This window comes from Oryx dammah, unplaced genomic scaffold (genome assembly GCF_014754425.2).
Source record: "Oryx dammah isolate SB20612 unplaced genomic scaffold, SCBI_Odam_1.1 HiC_scaffold_25, whole genome shotgun sequence".
Lineage (NCBI taxonomy): Eukaryota > Metazoa > Chordata > Mammalia > Artiodactyla > Bovidae > Oryx > Oryx dammah.
In genome coordinates, this window is record NW_024070209.1 from 72,283,723 (window position 1) to 72,309,773 (window position 26,051).

At 55.0% G+C, this 26,051-nt stretch overlaps 2 protein-coding genes across 4 annotated transcripts in view; one reads left to right on the forward strand and one right to left on the reverse strand.

Moving 5' to 3' along the window:
• Positions 1-26,051, forward strand: part of OTOF (otoferlin) — a 90,034-nt gene that overhangs the window by 55,791 nt on the left and 8,192 nt on the right. For 2 of the 3 annotated variants that reach the window (XM_040224454.1, XM_040224455.1), the window contains 30 exons: positions 3,695-3,826; positions 7,044-7,106; positions 7,531-7,615; positions 8,736-8,895; positions 9,663-9,849; positions 10,272-10,458; positions 12,125-12,348; positions 12,791-12,899; positions 13,421-13,601; positions 13,726-13,846; positions 14,654-14,754; positions 14,848-14,938; positions 15,101-15,217; positions 15,446-15,598; positions 15,920-16,109; positions 16,218-16,342; positions 16,740-16,874; positions 17,551-17,712; positions 17,928-18,047; positions 18,520-18,681; positions 18,794-18,956; positions 19,506-19,576; positions 21,031-21,060; positions 21,483-21,614; positions 23,286-23,352; positions 24,033-24,169; positions 24,278-24,412; positions 24,807-24,944; positions 25,236-25,363; positions 25,481-25,651. In XM_040224454.1, coding sequence (XP_040080388.1) covers positions 3,695-3,826; positions 7,044-7,106; positions 7,531-7,615; positions 8,736-8,895; positions 9,663-9,849; positions 10,272-10,458; positions 12,125-12,348; positions 12,791-12,899; positions 13,421-13,601; positions 13,726-13,846; positions 14,654-14,754; positions 14,848-14,938; positions 15,101-15,217; positions 15,446-15,598; positions 15,920-16,109; positions 16,218-16,342; positions 16,740-16,874; positions 17,551-17,712; positions 17,928-18,047; positions 18,520-18,681; positions 18,794-18,956; positions 19,506-19,576; positions 21,031-21,060; positions 21,483-21,614; positions 23,286-23,352; positions 24,033-24,169; positions 24,278-24,412; positions 24,807-24,944; positions 25,236-25,363; positions 25,481-25,651 — 3,977 coding nt within the window. Of the gene's footprint in view, positions 1-3,694; positions 3,827-7,043; positions 7,107-7,530; positions 7,616-8,735; positions 8,896-9,662; positions 9,850-10,271; positions 10,459-12,124; positions 12,349-12,790; positions 12,900-13,420; positions 13,602-13,725; positions 13,847-14,653; positions 14,755-14,847; positions 14,939-15,100; positions 15,218-15,445; positions 15,599-15,919; positions 16,110-16,217; positions 16,343-16,739; positions 16,875-17,550; positions 17,713-17,927; positions 18,048-18,519; positions 18,682-18,793; positions 18,957-19,445; positions 19,577-21,030; positions 21,061-21,482; positions 21,615-23,285; positions 23,353-24,032; positions 24,170-24,277; positions 24,413-24,806; positions 24,945-25,235; positions 25,364-25,480; positions 25,652-26,051 lie in introns of all 3 variants that reach the window. The other variant, XM_040224453.1, reaches the window with a different exon arrangement.
• Positions 1-26,051, reverse strand: part of DRC1 (dynein regulatory complex subunit 1) — an 84,836-nt gene that overhangs the window by 12,961 nt on the left and 45,824 nt on the right. The window lies entirely within an intron of this gene.

Sequence of the window (26,051 nt, forward strand, 5' to 3'; positions counted from 1 at the left end):
CATCTCTCCCTCTGGTCTCTGTTCATCTTTACTGCCTACCGCATGTTTTCAAAAGCTCTCCCAAACTGCTTCCTGCCAGAGACTTTAATTAAGTGGACCAGACAGTCTGCCTCCGAAGACTTTGTAAACATCCCAAACTGAACAAAGCAGTAGTATTCATGTTTAACCTGGTAACACAGCATTCCCTGACAGGTTGGTTCACATCTCAACTGTAAGTGTTAACATACTTCGAGAGAGAGCTGTGAGGGTGAAAATGTGGGATTATTCTTGCTTTCAATGAGTGCAATGTGTAAAGCAAAAAAATCTATCGGAAAGACTTCACTCTCTCGGAGAGCTTGGCTTTGCCAAGTTAGAAAGACCTCAGCCAGAAGGAGTTAGCTGAACTCAGATCCAGAAAGGATCTTCAGGGCCGAGAACCATCCTAAAGCTTGGGTAGCTCTGAAACAGGGTCCCGAGGCCCTTTGTTTCTTCTTTTCAGTTCAGTTCAGTTCAGTCACTCAGTCGTGTCCGACTCTTTGTGACCCCATGGACTGCAGCATGCCAGACCTCCCTGTCCATCACCAACTCCCAGAGCACCAACTCCCAGAGTTTACCCAAACTCATGTCCATTGGGTCAGTGATGCCATCCAACCATCTCATCCTCTGTCATCCCCTTCTCCTCCTGCCCTCAATCTTTCCCAGCATCAAGGTCTTTTCCAGTGAGTCAGCTCTTTGCATTAGGTGGCCAATGTATTGGAGTTTCAGCTTCATCATCAGTCCTTCCAATGAACACCCAGGACTGATCTCCTTTAGGATGGACTGGTTGGATCTCCTTGCTGTCCAAGGGACTCTCAAGAGTCTTCTCCAACACCACAGTTCAAAAGCATCAATTCTTCGGCGCTCAGCTTTCTTTATAGTCCAACTCTCACATCCACACATGACTACTGGAAAAATCATAGCCTTGACTAGATGGACCTTTGTTGGCAAAGTAATGTCTCTGCTTTTTAAAATGCATGTCATATGTAAACCCTTTCCTGATTATCGACATCTCAAAAGCGAGAAGCCACGGCTTCCTCCCTGGGAATATGCAGTTTGCCCATCAGAGTGGGAAAAGCGTGGCACTTGGCAGATGTGTTCTTGGTGGGTCATGGAGTCTTGAGCTGTACCCTCTCTTCCTGGCACCAGGATCGTATACATTGTCACCTCCAAACATCTCTCCAGTTTTCATCCCTATGTCATCTCCCCAGCTCAAGCACACTGTGGCTCCCACTTCCTATCTGGTCTCCCTGTCCTCATATTGCCTCCTCCACACCATCCTCTACACCACCACTGGAGTGGTTTTCTCAAAATGCGCAACTGAACATATCACATCCCTGTCACCTGGAGACAAGAGAAGGTAAAGGATGTTTCAGCAGAGCAACACTAATCTCATCTCAAGCTCCCACCCATGTTCTTGCAGCCCTATCTGATCCCTCAGGAGCAGGTCAGAGAGCACCATGACTCATGGGTTCTCCCAAGACAGAGGTACAGGTTTACACTCAGCATTGTTCCTGGGGATGACTTTCATGAAGCCACCTGGGGATCGTGTCCTTTATCTTGGGATAAGAAGATGTAATAGCCAGTCACCAAGAGTTTCCCTGGTTAGCTGCTCTGCTGGTCCTTTTGCGGCTGTATTTGCCTCCTCCTCTTCCATCATGGAAAGACAGGAGTCCTCTGCTCCTGAAGAGGACTGGGGGTAAAAAGGCTATCATTATGGCTGGGCCTCTGGATGAAAAACAGAGAAGCCAATCAAATTCTCACATTGCAAGGATGAATCTCCAATGGCATCTCTTTAGTACCTTATTATGCCAACACTGTGTTTGTCTACTTCCTAGTCTTGAGTTACTAGTCTTGAAAATATTTTCTTTTCATTTTTTTATGGAGGAGAAGGGATTGGTTAGTTGTGGGGGAAAAATGAAAAAAAAAAACTTTGGTTAAAAAAAGTTTCACAGAGTTTAAAACTCTATGAAGTACTATGCAAAGAATGCTCTGGAAGGACTTCTAGTGTCTGTTTACTTTCTTCTCTGAGAAGTAAACTTCTCAGGGGGCTCTATATTGCTTTTAGCTCCCTGAAGAAATGGTACACTCCTTCAGAGCTCCATATTCTTAGCTCCATTCCCTTTAGAACCTCAAATTCACATAAAACTGCTCGCTTTCATAGTTCAAGTGTTACTTCAATTAGTAAATATTCAGTTTCTAGTTCTGTATACTTGCTTGGCAATGTTCTCGTTGTCATCAGGGTTTCTATTTTTTTAACATCATTAGTTTTAATGCGTGGATTTTTCTTGGCCTTCAGAATATTTATAAGACTTTGATGGACGCAGTGGAAGATAATTTTCAAGGCTATTCTTTTTCATGAAAAGGGAAAATAATTCTCTTGAGTAAAAATTGTATTTAGCAGTTGCATCAAAGCACAGCAATTAAAATACCAACTTTCCAAGATGAGAAGCATAAAAAACAACTCATACGGTTTCATTAGAAGAGTGCTGAGGGAAATGCTAATACTAGGTCAGCGTAGGCTATTTTGTTAAAGTGCAAGTTCCAGAGACTTAAGCGTCACACACGACCCTACCTGCCTGGGACCCAACCAATTAACTGAAGGTAAATTCTATTGAGAAGCCATTTATAACAAGAGCTCACAGCTTCCAGACTTTCTACAGTTTACAAAGCACTTCAATGCACTTTATCTCATTCAAACCTCAGGCAAATTTATGGATAGGCAGTGTCTCCACTTACAGCTGAGAAAACTGAGGCTTATTGTCATTTCAGGAACCCCCCAGTCTTCCTATTTATCATCGCCACCCTAGTGGGGCTTGACACATCCAGATTCAAGCAACAACTGATGGCTTAAAATGAGAGTTCAGGAAAACTACACAAACATGCATACATACACACATGTCTCTCTCTCTGTATGTATATGCAAATATTTGTCGAATGGATGAACTGAAAAATGACTTCCTAGTATAGAAGTATGAGTCCAGACAGATGGACCCTACTGAAAAAATACAGACTGCACACAACATACAAGTATCAAGACCAAAAAAAATGTGCTCCAGCTGGGCATCAAAGCCTTACTGGGCACTCAAAGAAATTAAAAGAAGGGAAACCAGGAATATGGAAAGGGGCCAAATTCCAGAAATAAAAAAAGAGATATCAGAGGTTTGCAGGACTCAAATGAAAAGTGCTGGAGTAGAAAACTAAATGCATGTTAATGGAGACTTAGAAAGCTTAATTCTTGAGTGCACAAAATCTCGGGGGGGTGGGAGTGGGTTTGCAGCCCTCTGTGCAGCAGGACCACTGATGCCAGTGAAAACTCTTGGAATCGTCTGGGAGCTTTAAAAATACAGATGCTGGACAGCACTCCTCCATCCCCTTCCAAGATTGGGTTCGGTTGGTCTGGAGTGTGGTGTGGGGGCCTCAGGGTCATTAACCACCACTCCACCCCCGCCTCCTTCCCCTCCCTCCGCCTGGTAATTCTGGTGCACACCTACTTGGAGGTGATCCAGTTCACTCCCTTCTTTATAAATGAGGGCACTGAGGCCTGGTGGGGGAACGACCCAGGATCACCAGCAGATTCAGCAGTGCTCAGACTGGTACCAACCAGGCTCTGACTCCTGCAAAACCCGCTCCAAGTTCACGGGCTTTCCTTCTCATTTCCCCTCTTTCCTGCCCACAGGTCAGCATCACAGTCATTGAGGCTCGGCAGCTGGTGGGCTTGAACATGGACCCCGTGGTGTGTGTGGAGGTGGGCGATGACAAGAAGTACACCTCCATGAAGGAGTCCACTAACTGCCCCTACTATAATGAGGTCAGCCCTGGGCCCAGGGTGAGGAAGAGTCCTCCAAACTGTGGCAGAGCCTGGGCCCCGGCCCCACTGGGCCAATAGGAGAAGCTGGGACTCAAGAGTCACAAAGGGCTATCAGCCGGGTGACCTTGGGACCTGTTACAACCCCGAGCATGCTGAGTGCCACGCCCTCTGACCCTCCAGTCCAGACCCAACCTGACCCTGGTCTGGCCAGGGTCCACCCTGTGAAAGGAACCCGGCCCCTGTCCTCCCTAGTGCTGCTCCCATCAGTGCCAGGGAGTGAACCTCATCCCCTGGGAGGCCTGGTCCCAGCTCTTTCCCCAGCCGGAGCCCTGGGGCAGGGCAGCCCCCTTCTAGCCCTGGCCCATGGGGGCACTAGAACCATTAGTGAGCGCTTGTTGTATGCAGGGCGCTCTTCTAAATGCTTTAAGTTCATCATCTCTTCTGACTCTCATGCTCTCAGAAGTTGTCACCATCAATCCCGTTTTATTCAAGGGACATTGAGGCTCCTGGAGAAAGGCTTGGCCCAGGTGCCAAGTGCCAGAGTCAAGTTCTGTGTGTGCACGCTTGCTGCTCAGCTGCCATCCTGGGTGCCTGAATCTCTGCGAGGTCCTTCCAGACCGCTGGCCATGACGCTCGGGGAGTGGGAAGGGAAAGGCCTGGTCCCCATTGCTGTTCATTGCAGCTGTCTGAGGCCACATTGAGGTTACAGAATCTCAGAGACCTTCTAGTTTAGTCTCTCCACCTTACAGAGGGGACTGAGGTCACACTATGAAAAGGGCTGAGATCACAGAGAGTATTATAGACAGAGCAGGGCCCAGACTGTTCTGCCTCCACCCACTGCACTCTGTCTGCCATCTCGGATGGCCACCCCACCCCGCCGGACACAGCCTCTGAGTCTGGGCTCCAGGGAGGGGTCCATTTTAATCAGCTGTGGTGAAGCATGCCCCTCAGATACCTGAGCACACACCAGCCTAAGTCACTGACCTGGCCACTCTGGCCCTCCCTTTCCAGGAGGGGCCTCCAGGCTGCTTCTCAGTGGCTCCAGGCAGTGAGCTGTGCCAGGCTGGCCCTAGTGAGGCATGGGCATCCCGCATCTCAGTGTCCATCCTGGGTGTGGTGAGGGTCTGCTTCTCAGAGGTGGGGGCATCTCTCTGGAAGCTGTGGGAGGCCCCAGTGGGCACCTGCAGGAGTAAAACCCAGGCCTGTCTCTGCCCTTCACAGGGACCCAGGCTGAGGCCAGGGCCTGACTGAAATCTCCTAAGCAATCAGAGAGAGGCCCCACTCTCATAGCTGGTTTCCCGCAGGTCCCAGGCTGGGGACACTGCTGTTCAGGACCCCCTCGGCCCCATGTGGCATCCTTTCCAGGAGTCAGGAAACTCAGGCTCGACATCTCTGACCTTAGGTCAGGACACATCCCCAACTGGAAAAGCTTCCGGCCTAGATAAGGTCTATTTTTCCCTAACAGATATGGAGACAGGGCCCCCACGGCCTTCCACGGTTATATGATACTGGTGGAGGCCTGTCTGGCTGACTGGAGAGCTCACCTTGCACCAGGTCCATGCACCTCATGTTTCATTCAAGTGGCTTCCTCCTTCCAAGGAAACAGAACCAATCTCCCCACTTTGTGGCTCCTCAGAAAACTCCTACTCACTCTGCAGGGCCCAGCTCAAATGTCCTTCCCTGTACTCTCTAGGTCAGAGGTCAGGGCATTCCCTTCTCTTTAACAATAACATCCCTGAATTGCATTTGGTCCTTCATATCTAACCCAGGAGGCTCCTGATCTCCTGCATCACTGTAGCCCACTCCACGGCCTGCCTTGTACTTAGAGGGCTTTGGTAACAATTTTCTGAATGGATATTTATCCAAAAGATGAAACAGAGATACACTGGGCCTCTGCTCTGTGCCAGGCTCATGACCGGCAACATGGGAGCTGCAAACAGGGCACCTCCTAGTTCCAGCCTAGAAACCATCTTCCAAGATCTGTATTTATATCTGGGGCTTCCCAGGTGGCGCAGTGGTAAAGAATCCACCTGCCAATGCAGGAGACATGGGTTCGATCCCTGGGTCAGGAAGATCCCCTGGAGAAGGAAATGGCAACCCACTCCAGTATTCTTGCCTGGAGAATCCAATGGACAGAGGAGCTTGGCAGACTACAGTCCATAGGGTCACAAAAGAGTTGGACACCACTTAGCAACTAAACAGCAAGTCTTAGTTGCAGCACTCAGGATCTCTAGTTGTGGCATGTGGGATCTAGTTCCCTGACCAGTGATCAAACCCAGGCCCCTTGCATTGGGAGCATAGAGTCTTAGCCACTGGATCCCCAGGGAAGTTCCTTGACCCAGGTCATCATATTTAGATTGACAGTCACACCTTCCAGCAATGACAAGACCACTGTCCCAGAGCGGTTCCACTTGGAGGCCCTGGTTCATTATCCCCCCATCACAGAGGTATAAACTGAGATTCTGAAAAGGAAGCAATTGGCCCAACAGTGAAAGCTCAGGCTTTGTGCCTCCAAAACTGCATTTTTACCCACAGTGATCTAGTGTGAGCCCCCAGCAACCAGAACAGATTCTCCTCATTTACTCCAAGCACTTCAACATTTCTTCCATCTCCCTGCCCATGAGTTCACCAAAGCAGCAGGCCCTCTGCTCACTGCCCACACTCTTGTCCCCAGGGCTTGCACCCGAGGCCAGGAGATGTGGGCGGGCACAGCAACCATGAGTGGCAGCTCCCAGCTGGAGAGGACTGATCGTGCCCACAGCATTTGTGTTTATAGCAGATTAAGTTCATCAGCTCTCTTTCTAAGTCTCAGCTTACTTTACATTTTAACTCCCCCAAACTTGGGGTGCATCTTCTAGGCAGCTTTGTGGTTTAATGGTGATGTCTATGGGACCTACACAATTACAGTGTATCTTACAGTATCTTATATGTATCTCATCAAACCTCATAATGAGACTCTCTGTGGGGGGGTGTCGTTACATCCATTTGACAGCTCAGGATGCTAAGGTTCAGAACGATGAGTTGCTCAGGGCCGCATGACTCCTCACTGCCCCTGAGAGCTGTGCTCAAGGGGACTAGTGGTTGCCCCTCCTACTTATCCAAACTTCGGGGCTCAGGGGGCTTGGGCCAGTGCAAACCGGCAACGCCAGGACAGAGGGGCCTGGCACTGAGCCTCAGCCTGCTGAGTGACAGCAGGCCTGGGTCTTTCCCCCTCTAGTATTTCGTCTTTGACTTCCACGTCTCTCCTGACGTCATGTTCGACAAGATCATCAAGATCTCGGTGAGTGGGGAGCAGTGCCCAGCAGGTGGGGCTCTTAGCTCAAACTGTACTTTAGTGCAGCCTTGAAAAGGGCACCCTCTCTGGGCAGGCCAGCCATAAGAAGGCACAGCCATAAAAAGATGCACAGCCAGCCAAGCAGGGCACAGGCTGGAGCTGGGTCCCTCTCACCCCATTAGCCACATCATTCTGTGCAGTGTACAACCTGCTCACCTGTACCTGGCAGCCAGCAAAACACTGGCAAGGCAGAAGGGGCTGATGCTGAGCCTCAGAGAGATACCCCTGCCCTGCCAGACACCCTCCTGCTTAACCTGAAACTCACTTCCCCAGAAAGAGTTGGGGGGGGCCCTCTGTCAGTCAGCCCTTCCCTGCCCCACGGCCTCAGCCCCATCCCGCCTGATCGACGGCTGGTGGTTCTGTCCGGAAGGTGATTCACTCCAAGAACCTGCTGCGCAGCGGCACCCTGGTGGGGTCCTTCAAAATGGACGTGGGAACCGTGTACTCCCAGCCGGGTGAGTAGCTGCATGGCTGGGTCAGTATTGGTGCACGCGGCTCCAGGAGCACAGGTCACGCATGCAGCCCCTAACACATCTCACAGAAGCACATGGGGACAGAGCCTTGCCGGGGACAGGTGTGAACTGTAGTTGAAATTGAAAGAGGAGTGGGAGGAAGAGGAAAGTTCTGAGTCCGGGAGATTCCAGGGCCCACACAAAATCAGAGGACAATGTGCCCTTTGTACAGGCTGTGCTTGCAGTCAACCTGAAGGGGAGGACCCATCCTAGATTAGCCTCCTCCTCTGACATCTGGTCTTTCCTCCACCCTGTCCTGGGTCCTAGGAGCATTAGGGTGACACTACTTGTCCCTGTCTCTAGGAGGCTTTCGGTCTGCAATTGGAGACAGACAATAAGATAGTCACAGGAAGTAGGAGATGTACATACAGAAAGGGGCCAGGATCAGCTCTTCTGAGGAAGTCAGGGAAGGCTGCATGGAAGAGGAGACACACCAACAAAAGGATTAGAGGTTTAAATAGGGAGCCAGAGGGTTGGGACACGGAACAGAAGGGGTGGGAGCATCCAAGATAAAAGTACAGCAGCTACAGAGCCCTGGGGGTGTGAAACAGCAATCTGAACTATTCAGAGAGGGGCCAACAGTTAGGCCTGGCAGGAGCACAGGGGAAGGATAGGATGAACACTGGGGGCTAGGGAGAGCTGCGTCAGGAGGCCCCGCAGGGGATGCTAAGGTCGGCAGTCTTTCCCAAGTGCTGGGGAGCCTCAGGTGGGTTTGAAATGGGGAGTGAGAGAGGGAGGGCCTCTTTAAGGGCTTGGTCCGGCAGCCTTGTGGAGATTGACTGAAAGGGTTGGGGACAGGAGGGCTGCAGGCTAAGAAACCATTCAAGAGATTCCTCCATCTGAAGCCATACCACACATCTGGGGGCATGGCCAGAGCTGGGACCTTGCCTCGGCCACCCTTACTCGGGGACCTCTGCCTCCCGGGTCCTGAGGCAGGCAGAAAAGTGGCCCCAGGGCCCCAGGGCCCCAGGACCTGATGACCTGGCCTTCATGGCCTGTCCCAAGGGTGGGTGCAGCCCTGAGTAGGGCCAGCCAGGGCAGCCTCTGCTTCTCACCACCGCAGAGCACCAGTTCCACCACAAGTGGGCCATCCTGTCTGACCCTGACGACATCTCCGCGGGGCTGAAGGGCTATGTGAAGTGCGACGTCGCTGTGGTGGGCAAGGGTGACAACATTAAGACTCCCCACAAGGCCAATGAGACGGATGAGGATGACATTGAGGGGTGAGCTCCCATCCCCGCCCTGCCCCTGGAGATCTGGCCCAACTCTTCCCTCAGGTTGGACTTGGCCCAGAGACCTCACCTTCCATCTCCCTTATCTGCCCGCCCAGATGGCCCTGCTCTCCCTGGAAGGACTGAGGCCGGGGCCAGCCTCTGTGTCTGGGAACTCTCCTCATGGGGCAGAAAGGACTGGGGGAGAGTTGAGAGTGACAGTCATTTGACATCCACGCTGCCGACTATGAGAAACTTGGGGGAAAAGTGTGGATTCCCAGAGCTGCGAGGCCTTGAGTCTACACCCAGGAAAGCAAAGGGATTTTATTTCTGAAGCAATACCAGGGAGTTGCCAGGGGCTTTTCAGAAATATTCTGGAACCTTGTCTGCATTCAGTGGGAAAAATCCAGGATCCAGTAGATCATGCCTTCCTTGGGCCAGGGAAGGAGAGAGGGACCACTGGTGAGGTTTTGTGTAGAAGACAAAAGATACGACACAAAGTACTCATATATTTTCATCTGTTTGAGCCTCATCGTATCCTAGGAGATGCATGTTATTATTCCCATCTTAAAGCTGAGGAAACTGAGGCTTAGAGAGATGGGGAGATTTGCCCAGGATCCCACAAGAGAGCAGGTGCCCTAAATTCCGGTGTCTTCAGTTCTGTTATGGACCTTCTCAGCCGTCCTTCACCTGTGGTCCTGGGCCCCAGAGGTATGGGGATATTGGGGCAGGAGTCAGCCAGCTGTGGTCAACACAGCCCTAGCTGTTCATGCCGGCAGGAACTTGCTGCTCCCCGAAGGGGTGCCCCCTGAACGCCAGTGGGCTCGGTTCTACGTGAAGATATACCGAGCAGAGGGGCTGCCCCGCATGAACACGAGCCTCATGGCCAACATGAAGAAGGCTTTCACTGGCGAGAACAAGGATCTGGTAGACCCCTATGTGCAAGTCTTCTTCGCCGGCCAGAAGGTATTGGGGTGCAGAAGGCTGGGAGTGGGGTGAGGTGCAAGGAACTGGGCATGGGGTCCTGGGGGTGAACATGAGGCAAACTCAGAAGCCACGAGGCTGGCCTTTGGTCACCTTGGCATGCCACCTCGAGAAGTGAGGAGAGAGAGATGAGGGAGTACAGCTCAGAGGGGTCAGGGTGGGGCCAGGCTGGGCCTTAGGGATTCGCCCCACCCCCAGGTCACCAAGCACTGAGGGTGGGGGGCACTGGGAGGGAGAAGGGCTAGAGAGACTGGGGTGGAGAAGAAGATGGAGATAAGTACACACACGTACACACACACACACACCACATGCACACTCATAACACACACACACACACACAGACACAGACACACATGCACACCCAGGCAGGTACACAAACCCTGACTCTCTCTCCCTCCCACCAGGGCAAGACTTCAGTGCAGAAAAGCAGCTACGAGCCAGTGTGGAACGAACAGGTGGTCTTCACCGACCTGTTCCCCCCACTCTGCAAGCGCATGAAGGTGCAGATCCGGGACTCGGACAAGGTCAACGACGTGGCCATCGGCACCCACTTCATCGACCTGCGCAAGATTTCCAACGACGGAGACAAAGGTCAGCAGCTAGAGACTGGAGGTGGGACTTGGGGCTGAAGGGAGTGGGTAAAGGAGATGCCTCCACACACAGGCACGCACACACACACACACCGCCACAACCACCAGCTCTGTCCCACACCTCGGACTTAAAGGTACCGCCAGCCTTCACCAGCAGCCCTTGCCTCCAGGGAAGGGTAGAGACTCATGGTCAGGTCTGCACAGAGCTGCCTGGGCCCGCTGTGCCAGGCTGCCTGGATTTGAACTCCAACTCTGACAGCTAGAAGTTTCATGACCTTTGTACCTGTTTTGTCATCTGTAAAATGAAAATAATAGTAATCATATACATATTATGGGTGTGTGTGTGTGTGTGTGTGTGTGTGTGCATGTGCGTGCACACACAGTCACTCCAGTCGTGTCTGACTCTTTGCAACCCCATGGACTGCATCCATGTCATCCTGTTCAGGAAACTAAGATCATGGCATCTGGTCCCATCACTTCATGGCAAATAGATGGGGAAACAGTGGAAACAGTGAGAGACTATTTTTGGGGGCTCCAAAATCACTTCAGATGATGACTGCAACCATGAAATTAGAAGATGCTTTCTCCTTGGAAGAAAAGCTAAGACAAACCTAGACAGCATATTAAAAAGCAGAGACATTACTTTGCCAACAAAGGTCCATCTAGTCAAAGCTATAGCTTTTCCAGTGGTCATGTATGGATGTGAGAGTTGGACTATAAAGAAAGCTGAGTGCCAAAGAATTGATGCTTTTGAACTGTGGTGTTGGAGAGGACTCTTGAGAGTCCCTTGGACTGCAAGGAGATCCAACCAGTCCATCCTAAAGGAAATCAGTCCTGAATATTCATTGGAAGGACTGATGTTGAAGCTGAAACTCCAATACTTTGGCCACCTGATGCAAAGAACTGACTCATTGGAAAAGACCCTGATGCTGGGAAAGATTGAAGGCAGGAGGAGAAGGGGATGACAGATGATGAGATGGTTGGATGGCATCACCTACTCAATGGATATGAGTTTGAGCAAGCTCCGGCAGTTGGTGATGGACAGGGAAGCCTGGTGTGCTGCAGGCCATGGGGTCACAATGAGTCGGACACGACTGAGTGACTGAACTGAACTGAGGAATTGTGGGGAGGGGCACTTCATGGAGGAAGAGCATTTAACAGGTAGAGACAGAGAGACAGAGAACCTCTCCTTTGGAGAGGAAAGGAGGGGTGTGCAGAAGCAAGTGACACCCCAATGGAACGCAGGTCTGCACAGATAGCAAAGGGCTGGAAGGCCTTGCTGGGGAGCTAAGAAGGTGGGTTTCTCCTCTAGGGAGATTGTAGGCCACCTTGCAACAGGTACTAGAAGCAGGGACCATGACTTCGCTGCACAGAAATGGATATGTGTATATGTGAAGCCCCAGCTCAAGCTCCTGCAGAGAATAAAGAAACACACGGAAGTGCCCCAGAAGTGAGAGGGCCACCCCACAGCCGCCCACAAACAGTAGACACAACTCGCCCCACAGCCCTCTGTGAGCCCCGTAGCTGCAGGCCCTCTCTGCCTCAGACATTTCCCTGAGCGAGGCTTGGAATCCTCAGCTCAGCAACCAGGAGGTGCAGGCCGGGAGCCCCCAAAACAGGTCCCTCCACCTGAGTGTTCCCTTGACCCCCTGTACCCCTGCCCACAGGCTTCCTGCCCACGCTGGGCCCCGCCTGGGTGAACATGTACGGCTCCACACGCAACTACACGCTGCTAGACGAGCATCAGGACCTGAACGAGGGCCTGGGGGAGGGCGTGTCCTTCCGCGCCCGCCTCATGCTGGGCCTGGCAGTGGAGATCCTGGACACCTCCAACCCTGAGATCACCAGCTCCACTGAGGTGCAGGTGGAGCAGGCCACGCCCATCTCCGAGGTGAGGCCCCAGGGGGCTGCACTCCCCTCCAGAGCCACCCCCAACCCTGCTCAGCACCCTTTAACCCAATGCAGCCTGGGCCTGGGCTCTGCCAGTGTCCACCCTGCCTGCCTCAGGGGCCCAGACCCCAGGGTGAGGCCTCCCTCCCCAGGAAGCAGCAAGACTTCCGTCCCTCCCACTGCCTGTGCCTGTGCTCTGCCCATCTCTGCTCCTTTCCTAGCCACGGTTGTCCTTGTGCTGGACAGAGCAGCCTTTCCTGCAGGGACAGGCTGGAGGGCCAAAGGAATTGGGCCTTCAGTGTCTGGCCTCCTAGTTCCACAGCTGGATGGGATGTCCCCCACCACTAGCCCACCAAGGGCCTGTCTGGAGACAGAAAGAGGCCTGGCCCCGGCCTCAACATGCTGGTAAGCTTTCAAGATGGCTTGAACCACCTTCCCCACAGAGCTGCACGGGGAAAATAGAAGAATTCTTTCTATTTGGAGCCTTCCTGGAGGCCTCAATGATCGACCGGAAAAATGGAGACAAGCCCATCACCTTTGAGGTCACCATAGGTGAGAGCTGGGCTCACAGAGGGGTCTTTGGGCCCAGGGACTGCAGAGTGGCAACTGCTGGGCCTGCTGCACAGCCCTCGGGGGAGGGGGACTTTGACCACTTCCCTCGAGTGTGCTCAGGCGCCCATGCAGCACACAGTGACTGTACATTATGAGTGCACACACGCCCCACAGGGTGAACCTTAGGGCTCAGTGAAGTTAGGGACAGGAGAAGGAAACATCCTCTCTGCAGAAGGAAACAAAGCTCCCATGGGACTAGAGAGGAGAGGCCTGCAGGGTCCTCTGGGGCTGGACCTGGAGCTCAGAGGTCATCAGGGCTCGCAGTGAGATCCCTGCCAGAGTGGGACATGGCCCCATCCTCTGGCTAGTGTCCTGTGGCGTCTGAGCTCACACAGAGCCCAGCAGAGAGCCCGTTCCCTGACTCTTGCTTTTCCCAGCCACAGACCTCCTGGATTGGAGGGCGGGGTGGGGCCAGGTGGGAAAAAGCCCCTAGGCCCTCGGGTGCCCCCTTCTGTCTCCAGGCAACTACGGGAACGAAGTGGATGGCCTGTCGCGACCCCAGCGAGCTCGGCCTCGGAAGGAGCCTGGGGACGAGGAGGAAGTCGATCTGATCCAGAACTTGAGTGACGACGAGACTGACGAGGGTGGGGGCCTGGTCTCGGTCTCCTCCACCCCACCCATGCGGCCCCAGATCACCGACAGGTGAGCCAGGCGGGACAGAGGGCCCTGAGAGACCCTGCCCACTGCCTGCCATCCTCTGGTGGCCTGTCCCCTGCCCGTCTGCCTGGGCACCCAGTCCTCAGTCTCCCACCTGCTCCCACCCCAGGAACTACTTCCATCTGCCTTACCTGGAGCGCAAACCCTGCATATACATCAAGAGCTGGTGGCCTGACCAACGCCGTCGCCTGTACAATGCCAACATCATGGACCACATCGCAGACAAGCTGGTGAGGGCCAGGCCCGGGGTGGGAGGGCAACGGCAGAGGGGGCGTGCTTCTGAGGGCCTCACCCAGCCTGGACACCGCCCCTGCCTCACACAAGGCCTGTCTGCCCAGCAGATTACCATGGGCATCGAGGAGGGGCTGCAGAATGACCCCAGCAGGTCCTATGCTCCTGTCCCCGCCCCATTCCCAGAAGCAGTCCAGGGTCTGAGGGCTTCCCAGAGTGGAGTCTGGGAATTGTGACCCGTCTAGTCTTGGGTTTCCCTGGAGGCGTCTGGCCAATCCCTCTCTCTCTCCCCCCTGCCCCCCTGCATCTGATCCTGGGCTCTGTCCGACCCCTGTGGGTCCACCAGGACCACAGACTCATGACCCAGAGATGGCTTCTTCCTCAGGAACCAAAGAGTCATGAGCATGACAGCTTCCGGGTTCTGAAAACAGAACCTGGAAATTGGTGTTTCTGGGCTTCCCTGGTGGCCCAGAACGTAAAACGTCTGCTTGCAATGCAGGAGACCAGAGTTCGATCCCTGGGTTGGGAAGATCCCCTGGAGAAGGAAATGGCAACCCACTCCAATACTCTTGCCTGGAAAATCCCATGGACAGAGGAACCTGGTAGCCTACATTCCAAAGAGTCAGGGTTGCAAAGAGTCAGACACGACTGAGCGACTTCAACTTCAATTTTTTTTATGATGGCGGAGCACTCCAAGGATGGTGCTCATGGGAGGTCCTAGGATACTAGCTCCTCATCCTCTTGATGAAAGAGGGAGATGTTTGGGGAGGCTGAGGGGGGCTGTGGCTCACACTCCTGGTTCACAGGAAGAAGGCCTGAACGATGTGCAGGAGATGATCAAAACGGAAAAGTCATACCCTGAGCGTCGACTTCGGGGCGTCCTAGAGGAGCTGAGCTCTGGCTGCTAGTGAGCGGAGGGGCTGCCAGTGTGGGGCGGCAATGGGAGGCCGGCAGAGAAGGAGTCACCTCTGCTAAGCCCTGCTCCCACCCCCAACCCCAGCCACTTCCTCTCCCTCGCTGACAAGGACCAGGGCCACTCATCCCGCACCAGGCTGGACCGGGAGCGTCTCAAGTCCTGCATGCGGGAGCTGGTGAGGACGCGGCTGGACCACTTGGGGACAGAGGGAGGGTCTGGAGGTGAAAAGGGAAGCCGAGGTGGGGGGACATCCTTCTCTGAGGTCACGGCCTCCGGGGCCAGCCCCTCCATCACGTGTCACAACCTGAGCCCCACTTACGCCCCCCTCACCTTCCAGGAAAGCATGGGGCAGCAGGCCAAGACCCTGCGGGCACAAGTGAAGCGGCACACGGTGCGCGACAAGCTGAGGCTCTGTCAGAACTTCCTGCAGAAGCTGCGCTTCCTGGCAGATGAGGTGTGCCCTGTGCCGGAGCGCGGTACCAAACTAGAGCAAGGCGGGAGGGGCTGCATAGGAGGGATTGGGCCCCTCCCACTCTGACAGGTGTTGAGGGACAGGGCTGACCAAGCCTTTCATCCTGTCCTGGGCTCTTCCCACTCCACTGGCGGGAGGAGAAGGAAGACCCAGTCTCAGGTCCCCTCCCTTACGGGGCACACTGGCCTCCCCCACCCTACCCTGTCCTAGCCCCAGCACAGCATCCCTGATGTCTTCATCTGGATGATGAGCAACAACAAGCGCATCGCCTACACCCGGGTGCCCTCCAAGGACCTGCTCTTCTCCATCGTGGAGGAGGAACTGGGCAAGGACTGCGCCAAGGTCAAGACACTCTTCCTCAAGGTGCCGGAAGGGGAGTGGATTAGCGGCGGGTGGAGGGGCTGGGGTCTGGGCTACTCTCAAGAGGTCATCTTCCTCTTGGAGGGAGCAGCGTCCACACCCCTGGGTCTGCCAGGCCTGAGCGGACAAGATGCCCAGAGAAGAGCTAAAGAGAATAGGAAGGGGGATCCCGCCCTGCCGATCCCCTTCTGTGCTGTTTCCCCACTGCACAGCCCAGTGGGATGGCTGTGGTGGGGAAGGGCTCCCTCTGACCACAGCTTCTTAAGCTCCCTGCCCCTTCCTCACCCGTGAGCTCTGGCAGCTGACCCTGCGCCCACCCTCCAGCTGCCGGGGAAGCGGGGCTTTGGCTCGGCGGGCTGGACAGTGCAGGCCAAGCTGGAGCTCTACCTGTGGCTGGGTCTCAGCAAGCAGCGCAAGGACTTCCTGTGTGGCCTGCCCTGTGGCTTCGAGGAGGTCAAGGCAGCCCAGGGCCTGGGACTACTCTCCTTCCCGCCCATCAGCCTGGTCTACACTAGTGAGTGAGGACTCCCAGGTCTGGGTGGCCCTGGCTCCAAACTGTCACCCGGGGAGGGCACGCTGGCTGGTGGCCCGTTCCCCGAGCCTCATCCTGCTCTTCCCACAGAGAAACAGACCTTCCAGCTCCGCGCCCACATGTACCAGGCTCGCAGCCTCTTTGCTGCCGACAGCACCGGCCTCTCAGACCCCTTTGCCCGTGTCTTCTTCATCAACCAGAGTCAGTGCACAGAGGTGAGGGCCCTGGGGAGGAGCGGATGGCTCTGGCTTTGAGAGCAGTGTGGGGCCTGTGAGTTTCTAGGACCTGGAGAAACAGAGCAGCCAGTACCCAGATCCTTAGAGGGAAGGCTTGCAGATAGCTGCACGACCGGGCCACACTGGTGAACGCTTTAATCGTGGTTACGTTCAACAAAGAAGACAGGGAAGACGTTGGCGGGGGGTGAGGGGGGACGGTCATGAACAGACCTCATAGCAGCCTTCATTTAAGATTCCCCAAAGAGTCAGAGAACATGGCACTCCTGCTCCCCGAGTCCCCCGGAAACCACAGGAGTGACTGGGGTGACTCCTGTACCAGTATCTGCCCACCCACCATCACCCTTACTTGTTACCTGTCTACCCCACCCTGCTGCAGGTACTGAATGAGACCCTGTGCCCCACCTGGGACCAGATGCTGGTGTTCGACAACCTGGAGCTGTATGGTGAAGCTCATGAGCTGCGGGACGATCCCCCTATCATTGTTATCGAAATCTACGACCAGGACACCATGGTACGGGTGGGCTCTGGGACTTGAATTGGCAGCCGCCTCCCCAGCCCACCCCCAGAGCCCCTTGGCCAGGGTGCTTGCCAGGAAGCCAGGGATCTGGGCTGCTGACCAGCCCTTCCAAGAGACCCCAGGTGTCTTCTGCCCTCTCACTGCAGCCTGACCCCTCCTGATGCTGTGGGCCTCTGGGGTCTTAGGGAGGAGACAGGCCAGGGTATCCCCACCTGCTGCACAGACAGACCAAGCCCAGGCCCAGCCATGCCAAGAAGGCCTGCTGTCCCCAGCCTTCCCCCATCCTAGACTGCCCAACTCCCCCTACCCCTGCATACACAGTCATGAGCAGCCTCATAGCTCTCCATGGGTGCTCTGGGGTGAAAGAGTGGACGATTGAGGTGACCTCTCCAGAGCTGGGGAGCCACTTACTACAAGCCACCCCAGCTACTGGAGAGCCCTGAGTGAGTTCTGGACTAGCGCTAGGAGCACCTATTTCTAGATCTGCATCTGCCATTCACTGCCAGCCTGGCCTGGAGCTAGCCTAAGACTTGGTTTCCCCATCTGTAAAATGGGGTGATCACACCTGCAACTACATGGGGCTATGGTGAAGACTGAATGAGATCCTGGGTGTGAAGGTGCCCCATCAGTTCAGGCATCAAGAGGCCACCTTGATTGTTTGTTGCGTCAGGGCAAAGCCGACTTCATGGGCCGGACCTTTGCCAAGCCGCTGGTGAAGATGGCCGATGAGGCGTACTGCCCACCCCGCTTCCCACCCCAGCTGGAGTACTATCAGATCTACCGGGGCAACGCCACGGCCGGGGACCTGCTGGCCGCCTTCGAGCTGCTGCAGGTGGGGCTTCTGGAAAGAGGGGGCTGGACCAGGGGCCTCTCTTCTCCCCATCCTACTGTAAGGCCACTGGGACTGAACTGGGGGTATGCTTCCTGGGGACCTGTGCTGTCTGGCCTTTTCTGTCTCCCTAGACCATGTGGCACCTAACTGGTGGAGGGGAGAGAGCCCTCTCCCTGGGCTCACCAGGATATGACGCTATGTCCCCCATCCCCCAGATTGGACCGGCAGGGAAGGCCGACCTGCCGCCCATCAATGGCCCCATGGACATGGACCGAGGTCCCATCATGCCTGTGCCTGTGGGCATCCGACCCGTGCTTAGCAAGTACCGGGTGGAGGTGAGGGCTCCACCCCTCCCCTCCCGGCCCTGCCTTGAACAGGCCCTGCCATACTTTGCTTCCTGGTCCCCCTCACCCTCTCCCCATCAGGGGTTGTATGCACACATCACACTGGTGGCATCAAACGCCAGGGGTTCTTCAGCAACCTCAGGCCATGCCTCGTTTTTCAGAAAAAGACACTGAAGTCCCAGGAGGGGAAGTGACTGGCCCAAGGTCACACCCAGGAGCCAGCGGCAGCCCTCAGCTCCCGCCCATCCCGTGCCCTTTCTGCACTGATTCACACTTTCCAGGACCTTTCCTGGCCTCTGTCCGCCCCCACACCCACCCTCACCGCCGCCCCCCACAGCCCCTTGAGGACACCCTCCCTCATCAGCTCTCCCAGCCCTGCCCCTCCTGGTGAGTGGACCCTCACAGCCGGCACCCCTGATGGAGGGGCTGTCCTCTCCCCCACACCCCCACCCCACACACACAGGTGCTGTTCTGGGGCCTACGAGACCTGAAGCGGGTAAACCTGGCCCAGGTGGACCGGCCACGGGTGGACATCGAGTGCGCAGGGAAGGGGGTGCAGTCGTCCCTAATCCACAATTACAAGAAGAACCCCAACTTCAGCACCCTGGTCAAGTGGTTTGAAGTGGTGGGTGCAGGCCCGGGTGTGGTGGGGCAGGGCTGGGTGCAGTGGGTGCGGCCAGGGATGGCCAGTGCCTCTGCCCCTTCTCTGAGCTCAGGCTCCCTGGCCCCACCCCCAGGACCTCCCGGAGAACGAGCTCCTGCACCCGCCCTTGAACATCCGCGTGGTGGACTGCCGGGCCTTCGGCCGCTACACCCTGGTCGGCTCCCACGCTGTCAGCTCCCTGCGGCGCTTCATCTACCGGCCCCCAGACCGCTCGGCTCCCAGCTGGAACACCTCGGGCACAGCCGCTGCTGAGGCCCAGGGTGGGGGCTCCAGCTCGCAGTCCAGACCACGCGGTTCCCTCCTGGGGGCGTCCCCAGGTGGGGTAGGGGAGGCCAGGAAGGAGGGTCCACCCTGGAGTCTCCAGGGTGGAGGGACTGTCCAGGCAGCCCCAAACTAGTGCCAGAAAGGCCAGAGCCGAGGCATCCTTAGAGGGCCCGAGGGCAGATGCCCTTCTCTGCCTGAACCCAGAGAAGACTCTGCCCCCTGCCACCCGCCACGTGGCCTCCACTGTGTCACTGAGCACAGCTCACACTTCTCTCTGGCTCACCTCCTCCCTCTCCTTATGCCCGTCTTTTCTCCCTCAACTGTCGCATCCCTCTCTCTCCCCCTCGGAAAGCTCCAGAGTTAGCTTTAGGCCTCTGGGCCTTTCAGCCACTCCGACTCTCACTCTTCCTCCTGCTCCTCCCTGTCTGTCTGTCTGTCTGTCTGCCCATCTCTCTGTCCAGGCAGGCTCCTCCAGGGCCGCCGTGGGCTGTACAGTGGGGGCCCCTCCTCTCGCCCCACAGGGGAGGTCGTGGTGAGCATGGAGCCGGAGGTGCCTGTCAAGAAGCTGGAGACCATGGTGAAGCTGGATGCGGTAAGGTGCCTGGAGATGTGCAATTGCGGGTGCCACTTTCCCAAAGCTGGGCCACCCTCACCCCACCCCCAGACAACACGTTAAGTCACTCCTCCTTCAGCGTGGGGTGGGCCAGGGCTAGCCCTGACTGCGTGTGCACGCAGCCCTATCCTAGAGTGTCCAGGAGGCAAGAATCTCAATTCTGCATGTGTGTGTGTGCCATGAACACGCGGTGCACATATTTGAGAGACAGAGCAGTAACGTGTGAAGCAATAGCCTGCCATTATTTTTATTCCAATAAACGACACCACAGGCAAGGACTCCTTGTGTGAACACCAGTGTTCTCTCCAGAGGGTCTGAGTTTTCTTTCTCAGCCTTTTACAAACGACCCTCCCCAGGCCGGGGTTGGGGCAGGAGTTCCAGGTGGAAGTGCCTTACTCCTCCTGGCTTAGGACTGAGACTGTTGGTCTGCCAAAAGGGGCCCTGTCACCTGGGTGTTCAGATGCGGACATGGAGCCTGCAGGAGAGGGTGAGATGGAGGCTGGCCTGGAACAGGTCATCCTGAGTCCAGGCAGGACTGAGAGGGCAGGAGGCAGGCTTACCTCCCCACTGCCTTCTCCAAATCCCGTTCCTGACATCATGTGCTTCTCGCAGCCTGTGGCGTCTCCTAGCTTCTGAGATCTGGGCCAGGGTCCAAGAGGATCCTTCCTCACCCCATCGCTCTGGTCCCCAGAGAGTCTGGGCCAGTGGCTGAGTTAGCAGAGGGCATGGCTCATGGAAGAGGAGAGCAGTTGAGGCCTGGTGCCTGGCCTGCGGGGCTGGGATTGGCACCACTAGGGGCTATGGGGCTAAATCTTGAGATGCCACGTCCCCGCTCGGCTCCCAGCCTCTGAAGCTCCACCCTGAGGAGCTTGCTCCTCCTGCGGGTGGGCAGCTAGTTTCAGGCCATTAGTGAACAAAGAGGACAGCACAGACCTGAGCTTCACCATCGTCCCCATGGGCTCTGGTGGGGCCTTTTTCATCGGGGTCCCCTTCAGCTGTGTAAATGTGTCCACTTACTCATTAAGGCACTTGCCTTTCACCCAGCCAACATTACCAACCTCCAGCCTCATGCCATGTCAGCCTCCCCTCTTGACTCTGACTCCCCACTGCACTCATCTGGGAAGCTGACAACTCTCCTGGTGCCCAGTACCCCACCTGGGGCTCAGGGGAGCCCTGCGATGGATCATTTTTAAAAGCCCCCAGTAATTCTCATGTGCAGTCAGGTTGGCAAACCACCACCCTGGAAGTTCTAAGGAAACATCTCTGAAGCAGACCTTCCACAGTCCTGGAATTGGCCTTGTGAGCACAGCACTCACGACCCAGGGACCATCCCTGTGTGAGCCCCTCCCTGCACCCTCCCCGGCTGGGCCACTGCCCGCCACTTTCAGCCCAGTGGCTAAGTCTGTCCTTGTCTCCTTGGTTCCCCTCTGCAGACTTCCGATGCCGTCATCAAGGTGGATGTGGTGAGTGGGGGTACCATTGGGGAGCACTGGGAAGAGAAGACCCTACACTACATAGGATATCAGGCCAAGGGTAGCAGCATCAGGGACCAAGCCACCCCACAGCTCCTGATGCTCCGGCCAGTGTAACCCCTCCTAAGAGGCAGAGGGAGAGAGCTGCTTGGGCTGCAAGCCCCTGAGCACCAATCCCACCTTGGCCAGGCTCATGCTGGTGGGTCATGACACTCTCTGGGCCATGGCATCCACTGCCATAAAACAAGGTCCTGCCCCTTTCATACTGGTGGCTTCACAGAGCCCCCTGGAACCCAGGTCTTCCTGGGAGCAGATGGTCAGAATGGATGGGAGACCCCCATATTGTCCAGGGCTCTGGGAATGGCCAGGGTGCAGGGACGTATGCAGGACTCTGGACCTGGCCAACCCTGCAGGCTGATGAAGAGAAGGAGAGGAAGAAGAAGAAGAAGAAGGGCAGCTCAGATGAGCTGGAGGAGGAGGAGCCGGATGAGAGTATGTTGGACTGGTGGTCCAAGTACTTTGCCTCCATCGACACCATGAAGGAGGTGAGGCCTCCGACCTAGGCAGGGGGCCAAGGAGGGACTGGGCTGGGAGAGGTGATGCCAACTCCACATCAGACCCTCCTATTCAGCTTCTTTCCTACACCCACCAGAACAGTCTCCTCACTCCATCAATATGAACTTGGAACAGTCTATCTCACAGCCTTGAAGTTCTAGCTCATCCTTTTCCAGTCTGCCTTCCCAAGCTTGGTTTTCTCAAGTCCTCATTCATTTATTCCACAAATACTCCTTGAGTATATATGATGATGTACCACCAACGTAGGTGCTACAGGTGCTGAAAGATAAGATGCCAAACCTGCCCTGAGTATTTACTGGACATGCAAAATGCACATGTAAATAGATACAGTACAATGTGATAACAAAGGCAATTTAGTGCCTAGGAGGCAGGGAAAGCCTCACAGAGGAGGTGACCTTTGAGGAAGAGGAGAAACATGCACTCAGAGGCCAAAAGGAAACAACTTCTCAGTAGTACTTGCACATCTATTATCATTTTACATATTATGCTATTTTATTTTACATGTCTTGGTCACTGTTGCTGTGTGAAATGTTCTTCCCTTGTTGTGCACACACAGGTCTACTGAGTCAGACTGCAAATTCCAGAAAGCTCATTTCTCCCCTTCCTCATTTGTCTCTTGTCCACACTGCCAACCTAGCTCAGGACAGGCACCCAAGACTGACCAACTGACCAGAAGGGACACATGCCCCTGGTTGTGTTTCCTTGACCAAGCTGATCCAGCCACATCCTCTCCCCAGCCCCTTTCTATGACCCGAGTTGTGTGTGATGTTTACCATTCATATTAGAGCACAGGCTAAGCTGCTGTAGCAGGCAAGATTGCTATGAACAAGAACGCTGATATGGTGATTCAGTGGAGTTGGAGACTGATATACTGCCATCTTGTTACTAGCATCTAAATGGTTAGCGATGGCTTACCATCACATCCTAATACCAGTGCACAGGAAGGGTAAAGAGAAGAGGAGGCAGCATACTCCTTTCCTCTTGAAGGCCCAGCCTAGAAGCAGCACATAAGCACATCCACTCACATTAGCTAGAATCTAATCCCATAGCCACACTTAGCTGCAAGGGAGGCTGGGAAATGTGATCTTTAGCTAGGTGACTCTGTGCTAAAAACTTTTAGAGAGCAGAAGCGCCGATAATTGAGGGACATCTAGTAGTATCTTCTACCACCAGCACCTCCTGGATCCAAGTTGGAGCTTCGGGAGGTTGCCTGTTGTCTCGTCTGTTCCTGCAATTTGCACAAGCTGCCACCAGGTGGCAGTGGCACCTTGGATGAATCCTGATGATTTAGTATCCAGTGTGTACTGACTGAAGAAAATAAACCATGTTTTCTTATCCAGTTATACTTTTCTACATTAAAACAATAAAACGTTAAAACTAAGAAGCAATGTTAAAGAACACATATTTTTCAATCATACATAATTCAAAGAATCATAAAACTCCTAAGTACACTTAAAGTCATATTTTACACTATAAACTTTTTTAACCCACTTAAGCAGAGCACATGATAGGTTTGAAACCCAGTGGGAAAGAGTTTCTGCTCCTAAAAATTTAAGACTGGTCTGAGACCACAGTGTGAGGTCAACAAACCCCACCCTAGGAAACCTACCTTCCCTTCTTCTCACCTCATTTTTTGGCAGCAAATTCGACAACAAGAAATCTCAGGAATTGACTTGGAGGAGAAGGAGGAGATGGACAACACTGAAGGTGAGCCTGGAGCCCTGGAACTCTGCTTTCGTCTCCCAGCCCGTTATATGAGTGGCTCCTCCACTCATCACACCAGCTGCTTCTCTTTCCCCTTCCCGTGGGTCCTCACAGCTGCAGCAGCCTACGGCAGATATCCTCAGGCATCCCCGAGGCCCTTACGTAGAGTGGCTTTTACTCTGACCAGTTGAGCAACCACAGTGATGGACAGACATTTAGAGCCTTCGAACATCAGAGCTGGAAGGGACCTCAGAACTCATCCCATTCTGTGTCTTCCAGACCTGTTCCATGGAACACTATGAATGGATTTTCTAAAGGGAAAAGAAGGTTCTGAGGCCAAATTGGTTAAACAGGTCCCTTGGTGCAGGACTTCTCAGTGCCTTTAATATACAAATGCTATTATAATAAATCTCTAAAAGGAAGACAGAATAAAATATTTCCCCGACTTGTTATATATATATAATTATTATATCACACATATACATTATATATATGCTTTCTCTTAAAGCATTCCAAGAACACCTACACTTAGTGTTTCACTGAATGCTGTTTGGAAAATGCTAATATAGAACAGTCCTCTTATTAGAGACCTGCTAAGTTAAATTAGTGAAGTGATGAGGTAGGTCTCCAGCCCTGGCTTTCCTGCTCAGATCATTTCTGCCTCCTTGTCTGTTTCCGGCCAGGCCTGAGGGGGCCGATGAAGGGCAAGGAGAAGGCAAGGGCTGCAAAGGAGGAGAAGAAGAAAAGAACCCAGAGCCTAGGCCCTGGCCAGGGGTCGGAGGCCCCTGAGAAGAGGAAACCCAAGATTGATGAGCTCAAGGTAAGGGTCTGGGAGCAGACCCCACCAGGGTGTGGGGGCATCATGCCCAGGTCAAGACAGAGGCCTGTAGGCCGGCCTCACCTCCCCTGATGGCCTGGCTTGGCTCAGGTGTACCCCAAGGAGCTGGAGTCAGAGTTCGACAACTTCGAGGACTGGCTGCACACGTTCAACTTGCTTCGGGGCAAGACGGGGGACGACGAGGATGGTGGGGCTGAGGACGAGCGCATCGTGGGCCGGTTCAAGGTCAGGCGGCGAGTGTGAGCGGAGCCCAGCCCCTAAGACCCAGGCCCTGAGTCCTGAGCCTCCCCACCAGCTCTCCCCCCCACCCCAAGCCTGGGGCTGACAGCCAAGAGGAACTGTCAGCTGCCCCAGTAGGAAAACTATGAGAATACTTGCATGCTGAGTGATAAGGGGCATCTGCCCTGAACCCACTTCCCCACTTGACCCCCTGCAGAACTGCCCCCACTCCGGCCACTTCCTCCAAAACCCCTGACTTTCCGTGACCCAGCAACTAAAAGGTTACGGCCCCAGACCCCGCAGTAGGGTGCAAATCCTCAGTGCTCCGGGCTATTTTAAATGCCACCCCTGCCTGTGCCCATGGGAACCTGCACCCTGACCCACGCTTGCTGCACCCCAGGGCTCCCTCTGCGTGTACAAAGTGCCACTCCCAGAGGATGTGTCCCGGGAAGCCGGCTACGACCCCACCTACGGCATGTTCCAGGGCATCCCCAGCAATGACCCCATCAACGTGCTGGTCCGGGTCTACGTGGTCCGGGTGAGAGCCCCCTCGCAGCCTCTCTCCCCAGGCTCCCAGTCCTCCTGCCCAAGAGCGGCTGAAGCAGCCTCAAACTGATAGCCCCCAACTAGGAGACACCAGGGAGGGCAGCTGGCCTTGTGCCATCCTTTATAGAGGAAGCCAAGGCCCAGAGTAGGTCAGGGACTCACCTGGGGTCACACAGCAACCCTCTGGTCCAGTGCTCCTGCCCTTCATTATCATGGGACCATCGCAGGGTGGGGGAAGACGAGGATGCAGGCACCCTGCTCAGGAGCGCCCCTCCCATCCCAGGCCACGGACCTGCACCCCGCAGACATCAATGGCAAAGCTGACCCCTACATCGCCATCCGGCTAGGCAAGACTGACATCCGTGACAAGGAGAACTACATCTCCAAGCAGCTCAACCCTGTCTTTGGGAAGTAAGGCCTCCTGGTGCCCCACCTCCACCCTGCCTGGACTTCCCCAGCCCAGACCCCCTCCCGCCCCACCCTACCCCACTCTGACCCTCAACCCTCCTCCCAACCCCACCGCACCAGGTCCTTTGACATCGAAGCCTGCTTCCCCATGGAATCCATGCTGACGGTGGCCGTGTACGACTGGGATCTGGTAGGCACCGATGACCTCATTGGGGAAACCAAGATCGACCTGGAAAACCGCTTCTACAGCAAGCACCGCGCCACCTGTGGCATCGCCCAGACCTACTCCGTGTGCGTGGGGCGGGGTGGGGCGGGGGGCTGCCTACTGCACCTTAACTTCAAAATCAAGATGCAAACCATGGGATTTGGGGAGGTGGACGTATGGTTTCTGTCCCAGCCAGGCCTCCATCCCCACAGGCTCTGGGCTCAGCCTTCAGGGGCCAGGACTCCAGGTTCCAAGACAAGGAGAGAGCCAGGGAATTCCAGGACAGAGGAAACAGAGGGAGAGAAAAGCGGGCTGGGAGGAGGCAGGAGTGTGCTAGGAAGAGTCCACTGGAGATCTGGCCAGCCAGTGCCACTGCCGGGCTGTGTGACCCTGGGCCAGCCCCTTACCCTCTCTGGTTGTCAGTTTCCTCAGGGAGTCTTTGAAGTTCCAGAGGAGTGGACACAGTTGGGCGGATGGTGCGGCTGC